The following is an 11,305-nucleotide window of genomic DNA, read 5'->3' as shown; positions in this document are numbered from 1 at the left end:
ATGACATCACAGCACTTCAGATAGATGCATGAAACAGCAATGAATGCAGACAAACCTTGCTGCCACCAACTACTCTTTCAATCTGTCTTCATGCCCTGTTCAAAACAGCAGATTTTGTTGCAAACATCAAGCTCAACAGTCTAGAGCAGCAAAACTGAAGCTCAGGCAGTGACATCTGGCACTGTGCTAAAAGGGTTCTGAAAAGACCTGGAAAGATAGCCTCAATAAGCTAAAGTGCTTTTCTTTATCCTTAGGTGATTTCTGAAGGTGAAGTACTCCTATGGAAAAGCCCATACAGCCTTGAGGTAAGGTTACTCCTTGTCTGTTCAACTGGGATTTCTTAAAGAGCATGCCGTAGGATTCTGATATAGGTCTGCAGCTTACTGCTTTCTTAATGCCCACTGTGCAATGCTTCTGGCACACATGGCGTGTGATAGCTGAAAGGTGCGGAGTACTTGCGGTGTGAAAAAAGTTTCCCAACTTCAGATTTAGCGTAGACCAAGACAGACTATAAATTCACATTTGATGTGCACAAACATTCATGAATAAGTCTGTCCCAAAGTATCTTGAGCACTTTGGATTTTTACAGTGTGGTACGTAGTGCATATTTACTGCCCTGAGGTTAATGCACAACAAAGAAATGGCCTAGGAAATGTTGATGTCCATCTGTCAAAGTTTTGAGTGTATTTAATCTCCAAATCTGTTGCTGAGGTATGCTGATGTATCTACAGCAAGAGGCAGAGCGGGAAGGAGTTATTATTTCCTCTCAAAAAATAATTTATCGAGGGCAAAAGTCCTCACTCTCAAAAATGTATGTTATACCACATCAGCACATAAACAAGAAGATGTAATTGGTAAAACTTCTGAAATATGAGCTATCCCTGTCTTCTGGCTGCTGCATGCTCTCAGCTAACTTCCTGATCCAGAACTATATCTAGCTACACACCGCAACAGCCTTCTGAAACAGGCATTGGGCCCAACCCATGGTCTTGCATATCTTACAGTAACTTTGGAACAAATCCTCCAAGAAAACTCAGAATTATAAAAGAACTGAACTTCCTTCAAAACCAAAAGTTTGAAGGCCAGACTGCATGGAAACAATACGTAGGGAAAATGTATTCAAAGGTCAAGTGTCTGATCCTAAGGACAGCCACAAATGTAGGGGGAGACTTCCAAGGTCAGGCTGGATGGGGCTCTGAGCAACCTGACTGAGCTTAGGTGTCCCTGTTCATTGCAGGGGAGTTAGACTAGGTGACCTTTAAGGGTCCCTTCCAACTCAAAAAATTCTATGATTCTATGAATATATAAATACTGGCATAACGTTCCTGGTTCACCAGAATATCTGACACTGTTGTTTCCCCTGAATACTTTATAATTCCAAATTATAAAGATACCTTGCCTCATTTGATCAGGTTCAAAATATAAAGTTTTAGCTAAAAGTTCTCAAACTTGTAGGAATATTGACGGAATCTGAAACTTAAGTCCTGAACTGGGGAAAGTTGAGTAGCAAGGGAAAAGCCATCAGTTAATCTAGACTTCAAAGATAATCCTATTTAATTTAAAAATTTTCTGTTAACTTTCAGAAAGGTATTAAAACTCTTGTGTGTACTAACAGTACAAATAAAAATGGCTTTAGAAATAATAAGAATAAACAAACCCAAGCTTTAGAATGTCATATAAACATAGCTTTATACTTCTGTCCTTCAGCGATTTGGGTCTTGTGTTCTATTCCACAGATGACCTTTGTTGTAAACAGACTGTGTTTTTCCCCCTAAATGCATGAAGTAGAATTCATCTGGGGATACAGTTGACTGAGAATGCTGTGATTTAATCTAGAGACCTATGTTAAGGTCGAGGGCATTAGTAGGTAAGTATAATCATTCTTCTACCTCAGCTGTTTAACTGGATGACCCTGTTTTATCTGTGTGGTGTAACCAGTGGTCACTGCAACCAATTATGGTGATATTGTTTATTTCATTAGTTCAAAATAACATCTAACCAAGGCAGCAATTTTGTAATTCCTTCTGGCATATTTGTCTTGCTTTCCTTAAAACGATTACCTTTCATTTTATATTTCTCTACTGTAATTATCCTTCTTTTTAACTTTTGACCTTTGCAAGAATTCATTTTTAATATAAGTTCTTCTTTTTTTTTAAATTGTAGATCTTCCTGATATGTATCTGACACACCTCACTCACTCCAGAAATAAAGCAAGGCTGCCTATTAAGTTTCAGTTACATGGTGTTTGGCAGTGATAATGCAACTTTTAGCTGGAAGATCCCCCTCTCTCTCTTTCAGTTTTCATTCAAAATCAGTGGCACTTAGCAAACAGACTTCCCTCAGTGTAGGATTGGGTGGTAATTCCAGTCCCACTGGAGTAAAGTGACTAGATTATGCTGGAGTGATACTCATAAACTCTAAAAATCCCCAAAATAACATCAGTTTCATGTATATGTTAAAATAAACAATGCGATAGTTGCCTTTTCTATGGTTCTCTTATTTATTTTTAATGCTGATTTTGTTTCTCTAACTCCCTAGAAAATCCTTTTGAGGCTCTTTGCATTACAAATAAATGGCTATTTTGGGTGTAATCTCCCAGGGCCTTTCTGGAGAGGGGAGAGGTTCTGTTGGCATTAACTATGTCTGATGGCATTAAGGAGAGCTTTAGCCAAGGAAATAATACTTGTGTAGAATGATAATCGCTGACCACACACAATTTCTGTTGACTTGGTTTGTAGTTGTGTGTGCTCAGGATCTTTTGTGGTTTAAAATCCAGTGTGCTACATGATGATCCAAGAACTTAGTTCAATCACTGGAAAAAGGCAATTCACCAACAAAGGTCTTAGTTTGGTTTATGCTCGTCAATCAAAAAAGCATTCTTTTGGCTTACTGTGTGTGTGTGTGTGTGGTTATCATTATTATTCTTTTTAAATTGCTATATTTATGCTAGTAAAAACCTACCATAGGAAGAGATCTAACGAGATACTGTGCTTAACACAATTTAGGCACAATGTATGGAGGGATTAGATGCACATACGTATACACAGCTATATGTAACTATATGTACAGGAAATTAGAGTTATTCTTATAAAGACAAACCAAAGTACTGAAATGTTAGAGTGAAGCCACCTTCTCTTGGAAGCTTGTGAGAACATTGTTATGGTATGGTTCAATTTTTAGGGAAAAATTTGAGTTTGTCTGTCCTATGATAGGGAGCCACTTCTAAATTGTGAGTCAATCATGTCTCTACAGCAGACTGCTATGTCAGCCTCTGCAGCACAACCTTTGGCATGATTGTTTTTCTTAGTGTTGACGTCTGCGTCATCTCACTTTACTGATACTAAGCAGAACTGATCACAGTATTTTTGAGTTTATGACCCAGACTGCATCTAGTGGAAGGCAAATGACCATGGAACAGGGAACCCTCTTGTTGGCTCCTCTGAATGCAATCAAAGACCAGAAATGTTTTCTCATTGTCCACTCTGAAATAGACTTTATTTTGAAAGAGTCTTCCTTGCAATGACCTGCATGGTTTAGATGTATCGTAACTCCTGTTTTTTATCAGTAATGATACACATCTTAGTTTGCTAAGCATGATGTGTTGGAATACATGAGAAACCTGCACAAAAAAAAAAGAAGGAAGGAAAGAAGAAAGGAAAGAAGGAAGGAAAGAAAGGAGGAAAGAAAGAAAGACCCTATCTTTCACTTTTGTTCACATTCATGAATTTGTTTAAGAGATTATACTTTCTTCATTAGAAAACCTCACATCAGACTGAAACCATAACATATTAAGCTTCTATAACATCCAAACCACCTACAACAGAATGTGTCTATGTTGACTCATTACATTTCTGGGAAAAAAAAAAAATCATCTCTGTACACTAACAAAAGGGGCAGTGTATCTTGAGAAGTGAGTGTATGACAAACTGACATATACAATAAATACGGATCTTACTACAGTAACAGATTGAAATTATATAGTTCATTTGAACCTTTTTCCAACTGCAGCTTAGCCTCAGCTAAAGCACACAGGAAATAAACACATTGAGCTGTCTGGCACCAAGCAACTCTCCAGGTCCTGTTCTGTCTCGCGCTGGGCTAGGCTTATCCATCCAATCAACATTAGGAGGTTTATTTATGTGAGACAGATATATTAGCAATAAATGGATTTATTCAGTAGCTTGCTGGATTTATATACATTCACAAAATCATTTCAGTTTAAGGAGACTTAAAACTGAGTGACCCACTATTTGTGTGCTCTGTGTGATGAAGCCCTTATGCTTCTACACTGCTCCTCACCAGAAAGGGAAAAGAAATAAATAAACAAATAAAAGGGAGAGGGGGTGGCGGGGGGGAGGGGGAACCACAACAACAAAAAAAAAAGCAACGCAACCAGAATTGGAGTCAGTGATATTTTTACTGGAGGAATACCTGCAAAAAACTTGGGAACTGGTGAAATGTGAGCAGACGTGCTGTTGGCTGAACGGCAAACCATGGATTGTGGCAAGCCAATACACTTTGTGTGCAATATTCCATACACAGAAGTCCGTTTTAATTTTTACAAACCAAGAAAAAGTGGAAGAACTCAGAGAAATACACTCAGGAGGGATGTCTGACTTTCCTTTCTCCTACCTAGCCGTGCTTGCAAGTCAGGTCTGAACTGTGCTGAAGTGTTTTCATTGATTCGTGTCTGTTTCTTAGAAAAAAAGACAAAGTTCGCGCTAATGCTATGGTTTGTCCATTTCAATCAGAGAGTGAGTGGCACATTCTCACCTCATTTGCAATTTTTAATTCAAATTGGACATTGCTTTTGAAACGTCCCTTCTCCTTTTCCCGTTCTGCTGCCACTTGAAAGTTGAAATGTAGCAAGAACGTAATGGTAGGTGCCAGCTTGCTGAATTACAGGGTGACTGCTTTAGCTGATCCCAAAAAGCAAGTGTCTTTTTATACCGCATAAAAGCCTGAAATGTTTACATATCAAAAGGCTATAGGCCAATTTCTGTCAAAATTATACATGAAGCTAAGCAGTACAAGCAATTTATTTAAACACTAGTCATTGTAGAAAAATTCAAAACCATATGCTCTTTTAGCAGTTTTTCACAAATGCATTTGACCCATGACTTGGCAAGACATGCATGCTTCATAATTTACTCTAAATTTCAAATCCCCCTGACGTTTAAATAAAAGATCTTCATTAATAGAGTTTATATGAATGAAAACTTTAGAAGCCGATATTGTTAGAGGGAAACTTGAAGGGGGGGAAAAGGGAGACGCGTTTTGAAAATGTTACCTCGTTTTCAAAATGACTGTCTTTCCTAATCAGTTCAAGATACGTTTATTCTGGGAACAAATTACCGTAATTTCGCATTGTACCGTTGGTCTTTTGCTGTTGTTTTGTTTGGTTTTTTTTTTTTTTTTTTCCCCTTTTTCTCCTGAAGTAATGATGCAATTTGAAACAAACCCGGCAAACGCTGGAGGGTGATGGCATTCACACGGGAGGGATGCGAGCTCCGAGTGTCTCTCGGCGCTGGAGCCGGCCCTTTGATCCCCTCAGCTTCCCCCGCTGCCGGGGTCCTGTAGGCGAATAGCGGCCGAAGCCCCTCCGTAGCCCCCGCCGGGAGGCCCCGAACGCGGCATTGCGGCCCCGCGGAGCGACCGCGGAAGCTGCGCGGTGCTGCTCGGCCGCGGAACCCCCGCGCCCCGCAGGCGGCGCGTTTTGCATCCCCGGAATTATTCCTTAATACCTCAAAATAAAAAAAACGGCCGATTTCTCAACAAGCGCATTTCCATAGACTTGAGTACTGTGATTGCTTTGTATGAAATCGTGTTTGGGTAATAATATTGAAAATCAGTGCAGTGTTTACTGTATTTCCCACCTAACAGCTTGTTCCGCCCGGTGCCGTACTCCTCTTTAGGTCTTTCTTTCAGCCCATGCTGTGACTCTCCCTCAGTAACAAACAATTGCTTAGCAACACTATGCAGCACAATTTGCTTGCTTTTCATTTGTTATTACAATTTCATCCCGACATTGTGTGAGCGCTGACTGTTCGGTTAATACAATTTTACGTCTGCAAAGTTAGCGAGAAGTGGGTGCGAGATGAGAAACTGCCGGAGCAGCCTTTGCGAAGTGGATATCGACACCGGAGTTCGAGCTGCAAGGCTTCGGAGATTAAAGCAAAACCAAACGAGAAGTTCCCCGACGGGAGTGACAAGGACTTGGAGAAAATAAGACAATAATAAAAATAAAAAATCATCTCTAAATTGGCAATGAAGGTGAGCATTGTAGTCTCGGCGACACCTCCCCGCTGCCCTCCATCCCTCCCTCACTCCGTTCCGCGGAGGCCCCCAGGGCACCTGCGGAGGCCCGAGGCTGTGCCCTCACGGCCCGCTCCGGCGTATCCCGGGGCTCGGAGCCGCACGGAGCCCCCGCACCGCCGAGAGCTGCGGAGGCAGCAGGGAGGTGCGGTCGCGTGTGGCTGCGGAGCCACTGGGACGTGAGTGAGCATCGCTAGGGGGGAATTAAGCAACATGCAGGGCAGGGCCGGAGCCAGGGAACGAGTGACCCCCAAAAACCTAACATCAAAGCAAATACACGCACACACACACACACAAAATCCAACCAAAACTGTAAACTACCCCAGAACATACACGAAGTAAGAAGAAGAAAAGGAAAAGAAGAAAAAATAAAAAGAGAAAAAGAAAAAAAATTGACTCCCCATCAAATTCTTCCATTTTACATCAAATTTGTAAAATTCGCACGAAGGTCAGCTCTAAATACCAAAGGCGCAAAGAAATTAATTGATCGGTAAATAAATGAAGGAAAAGAAACGATGATAACTATTAGTCACATCGCGGTGTATCAAAGTGAGAAACGAGTCCTGGGTTGTTTTTTTTTTTTTTTTTTCTTAACGCTCCTATGCGTCTTTTACTAGCCATAGGTCTTCGGTTTGGGTCAATATCAGATGCAGTAACAAAATCTGGAATTTCGAGGAAAGAAAGGACAAAGTGCGAGTGAGCGCTAACGAGGATGGTCTTTGTGGAGGAAAAATAATGTGTTCCTCGTAAACGGATATTAATAGCTTGTTTTCATTCCATGCCTACAATTTCCTACCTTCTGTGATGGAGGGTTGATGGGGTAAATAGTCTAATCTGATTGAGTTCACCTCCTGTGGATTCCCAGTGACAGTCGTGACAGACGAAGTATTCTGCAAATCACAAGAGCAGCTACCAGGAGAGCCGAGTGTCTGAGCTGAGAATTTTACGGACTTTTAAACTGCTCCATTTCAAATTCTCGGAACATGCAATAGGCGAAGTTTCTCCGTATCGCCGCAACTCTATACGTTTCGTTTAGGAAGTTAGAAAAGAAATTATTCGTGCTTAGCAAGTGAAAAGAAAAAAGCACCAGATCGGAGATGAGAAGCAAATTGGAGCACCTACCAGCTCGGCGATGTGAGATGGCAGCGGTCATTGACATTCCCACATCCTGGCTCGTTAAAAAACAGAAAGCGATACCTGTGTGGATGAGAATACACAACATAGAATAAAATTTAAATGTTTACAGTGTCTAAATGGTTCCTCTCCAGGTGATGTAGGAACAGAGGGAAAAAATAGTTCGTATACTCAGCAGAAGATGTTGCACAGCGAACAGAGTGTAAATGACTGCAGCGCACTCCTCAGTGCCCCTCCGGTTCCCCGAGTAAAGTTCGCCCCGTGGTACAGAAACACTTCGAGGGGGAAAAGTTGCGTGGTTATACCGAAATTTATTTTTTTAACGTGTTTCTCGAGCAATTCGAAGTATAAATAATGAATCTGATCTTCAGACGGAGGAAATCACACCCACTAATGCAAACTAACACGAGTAAAGTAGGTGCATAATAGACAAGGCGAGGAGCTGCTAACCACTTCTGCACAATGGCATTAATGAGATTAACCCGGGCAATTAGCCGGCGCAGCAGAGATCAAGCCTAAATCTGGGGCCTTTCAAAAAAGCCCACTAATGGAAAGGATTACGTTAATTTCATTAATTCTCAATCCACAGACCCAGGCTCCTTTCACTCCTTTGTGCAACCCCCCATCCCTTCCCTACTGAAAAGCGGGGGGAGGTGGAAGGCGGGGGGGGGGATTGGGTGAAAAATCAAATCTGGTTTTGTTTGTCATCTGCATATTACCAGGAACTAAATCCAGGATGACGTCGCCTGGGTATAAAAAAGGGAAGAGGTTCGGATGGATTATACTCTGTGCAGCCCTCCGGGCTGAGATCAGTAAACAGGCGCGAGTCGAGGGGGGAAAGTTCCAGGGGTGGATCCTGCGCGCACACACACACACACACAGGCATACGCATGCACATACACTCTGCCCGACTGCTGCCCTCGGAAAAGGCTTCACTCTTTTCTCTCCGATCCCTTTCCAAAATTTCTCCCGAAAGTTTCGATTTCGCGTCTCTCCAACTTCCCCCCTCCCCTCCACCACCACCACTGCCGCCGCAGCCTCCGGCAGCACCTCCCTCCCCCGGCCGGTCCCCGGCCCGCGTTGGGGCATGCCTGCGAGCATGTTCAGCATCGACAACATCCTGGCGGCCAGACCTCGCTGCAAGGACTCGGTGCTGCTGCCCCCGAGCGCCGCGCCCGTCGTCTTCCCCAGCCTGCACGGGGACTCCCTCTACGGCGCTGCCTCCGACTACGGAGGATTTTACTCCCGGGCTGTGGCTCCCGGTTCGGCGCTGCCGGCGGTCGGCGGCTCCCGCCTCGGCTACAACAACTACTACTACGGGCAGCTGCATGTACCCGCATCTCCCGTGGGCCCGTCGTGTTGCGGGGCCGTGCCGCCGCTGGGGGCCCAGCAGTGCTCCTGCGTTTCCCCCGCAGGTAAGGGAGCGCTCGGGGGGGACGGGGGAGAGCGGGCTCTCTTCGTCGGGGAGCGGCGGTCTCACGCACGAAGCCTCCCGTCGTCTCGTCTGTCTGTTCGTAGGTTACGAGGGCGCTGGGTCGGTGCTGATGTCCCCTGTTCCCCATCAGATGTTGCCCTACATGAACGTAGGCACTTTGTCCCGGACGGAGCTGCAGTTACTCAACCAGCTGCACTGCCGGCGGAAAAGACGGCACCGGACTATCTTCACTGACGAGCAGCTCGAAGCGCTGGAAAACCTCTTCCAGGAAACGAAATACCCGGACGTGGGCACCAGGGAACAGCTAGCGAGGAGGGTGCACTTAAGAGAGGAAAAAGTTGAGGTATTCCGATCCCCTCCTTCCCCTCTCTTCCTTTCCACTTTAAACGCGGAGATGCCGGAGTTCGGCTCTGCCGGCCGCGGCGAGGGCAACAGGTTCGGGGCTGGGGAACGTCTCCGTTCCTGCGAGCGGGCAGGGAACGCGGAGGCGGCCGCACCGCGGAGGTTCCCGGCACAGCCCTGAACACGGGGGCGGCCGCGGGTCTAGGCGGGCAGGGAGGGTCTAGGCGCTTTGGAGGGCCGGAGAAGGGCCCTTTCCTTTCTCTAACGTTATTGCCTCACTTAACAGGTTTGGTTCAAAAACCGCCGGGCGAAATGGAGGAGGCAAAAGCGGTCGTCTTCCGAGGAGTCGGAAAATGCACAAAAATGGAATAAAGCGTCTAAAACGTCTCCGGAGAAGAGGCAAGAAGACGGGAAAAGCGATTTGGACTCCGACAGCTGATGCCGCGCAGGGGGACGCTCCCCGTGGACTGTAGGATACGCTCCGGAGGATGCTACTATCTTGCACAAGCTTTGCCTTGTCGGAGGGGGAAACTATCTGTATATAATGTACAATACCCCGAGTCGATTTCGTGTAAATAAAATGTGTTGCGGAGGTGTTGCACAGGCAGCCGGTGCCGGGTCCGTGCCGCGGGCGAGGGCTGCCGGGCCGCAGGTGGCCGCGAGCGGGATGGGCACAGCAGGAACCGAGCGGAGGGGGACGGGGCCGAATCCGGGCGAGGGGCGGCGGAGCGGTGCCTGCGCGTTCCCCGAGGTGAGGCGCGGAGGCCGCAGTCATAGCGATCCGGTAATTTATTAGGGTTGCGGCAAAATGCCTTTTTATTATTATTATTATTATTATTTTTCCCCACATCCTTTATTGCTCCCTCACCTCCTTTGTACTCCCGGGTCGTAAACCTGGAATACTTGCAGGCAGCGCAAATCCAGCCTCCCGCTTGTTCTTTTGCTGTGTTTCCTTGCACTTTTCACTCTCCTTTCTGCTTTCTGGAGCTTTGCCCCGCTGAGTTTCCAAAAGTTTGCCTTTGATAGAAAAGATATCTCACTACATCCGCGTCTGAAAGCTCTCCTAATAACTTTCAGCCGCTATCAACTGCGTTAAGCTTGAAGCGCAGAACGAGCCCTGGTATGTTGCTCTCGGGGATGTTCGCTAAGAAGCTGCAAATTGATGTTTGGCCTCTAACAGCACCTTCGCTGTTAGGAAAGCAGCTCTCCTTTCGCTCTTCCTTCGGGGACGCCCTCTTAGCAGAAGCATCTGTTCTCCTTGTAAAATCCACGTTCTTTTATTTCTTAAGTCTTTTTTTTCCCGTCGCTCCCCAAATCTCAATACTTGTCCCTGCAAGGCAGAGCTACTCCTCTGAGATGGCAACTTTCTCGTATTGTTTTGCTGAGAAGGGCCTTCCCTCTCCTCTGTGAGTGTTCTATAAACTGAACACTGATGACTTGAAGGTATGAAGTCAATGCAGGAAACCTCCAAATATTGTGTGTTTCAATCAGCAGTTAAGGTTAATTAACATGATTTTTCTTAATTACCTCAAATGCCTGAGCTCACCTGTATACATGCAGCGTGTCTGGGTTAGACAAGTCATATAGGAATGCTCTAAACATTGCTTTCAATGATGCCAGAAGTAGTTTACAACTGTGTTTCTTGTTCTCATGCTTTTCCTCACTTTCTGCATACATTCAGTTTTTATGGGCAGTGTAGCATAGTATGTACCGTAGGCGTCAGTGGGACAGGGAGGATCCTGGTAGCTGTCTGCTCAGGTAACATTTCCTAACATTATGTATGTTTCCTCATAGATGTGGTATTTCTCTCCGAGCGAACTCTCCCTGTACCAGGATGTAGGAATAGCTGCTGTGGAAGAAATTAACTGAGGTTTTGTATGAGTCAGTCCTTTAGGGGGCTTATTGTTTCATAGCTACTGCTCTCTCAAAGAGAAGAGATGTAGCCATGTAGCCTCCTTTTTTTTTTTTTTTTTTTTTTTTTTTTTTTTTTCCTTTTCTTTTTTTCCCTACAGGGAAAGGAAGGTGAATAGCAAACTTCTTAGTTTCTTGTTCTTTGATACATACCATGGTTTGGCATTA

At 44.8% G+C, this 11,305-nt stretch overlaps 1 protein-coding gene and 2 long non-coding RNA genes across 3 annotated transcripts; 2 read left to right on the top strand and 1 right to left on the bottom strand.

Moving 5' to 3' along the window:
• Window positions 1–246: 246 nt before the first annotated feature.
• Window positions 247–2,468, top strand: LOC149917908 (uncharacterized). The gene is made up of 3 exons (XR_016467336.1): window positions 247–305; window positions 1,737–1,867; window positions 2,164–2,468. It is a non-coding gene; the product is annotated as an uncharacterized LOC149917908 (long non-coding RNA).
• Window positions 2,469–6,849: 4,381 nt separating this feature from the next.
• Window positions 6,850–8,037, bottom strand: LOC149917907 (uncharacterized). The gene is made up of 3 exons (XR_016467335.1): window positions 7,621–8,037; window positions 7,438–7,512; window positions 6,850–7,334 (listed from the first exon to the last, which is right to left on the bottom strand). It is a non-coding gene; the product is annotated as an uncharacterized LOC149917907 (long non-coding RNA).
• Window positions 8,038–8,201: 164 nt separating this feature from the next.
• On the top strand, window positions 8,202–10,126 carry GSC (goosecoid homeobox). Its single transcript, XM_031592879.2, has 3 exons — window positions 8,202–8,864; window positions 8,968–9,227; window positions 9,513–10,126. Exons 1-3 carry the CDS (start codon window positions 8,537–8,539, stop codon window positions 9,663–9,665), a joined length of 741 nt encoding a protein of 246 aa, XP_031448739.1. The 5' UTR covers window positions 8,202–8,536; the 3' UTR covers window positions 9,666–10,126.
• The last annotated feature ends 1,179 nt before the right edge of the window (window positions 10,127–11,305 follow it).

Source organism: Phasianus colchicus, chromosome 5, assembly GCF_987193195.1.
Source record: "Phasianus colchicus chromosome 5, bPhaCol1.hap1.1, whole genome shotgun sequence".
Taxonomy (NCBI): domain Eukaryota; kingdom Metazoa; phylum Chordata; class Aves; order Galliformes; family Phasianidae; genus Phasianus; species Phasianus colchicus.
The sequence above is the reverse complement of the archived record's forward strand: the minus strand, read 5'-3'. Positions and strand labels throughout refer to the sequence as shown.

What these genes read in the sequence shown, in the direction of transcription:
- GSC (XM_031592879.2), top strand. Translation starts at nt 8,537, where the DNA reads ATGCCTGCGAGCATGTTCAGCATCGACAACATCCTGGCGGCCAGACCT. An exon ending in CTCCTGCGTTTCCCCCGCAG is followed by an intron (nt 8,865 to 8,967) that starts GTAAGGGAGCGC and finishes GTCTGTTCGTAG; the next exon opens with GTTACGAGGGCGCTGGGTCG. An exon ending in TAAGAGAGGAAAAAGTTGAG is followed by an intron (nt 9,228 to 9,512) that starts GTATTCCGATCC and finishes CTCACTTAACAG; the next exon opens with GTTTGGTTCAAAAACCGCCG.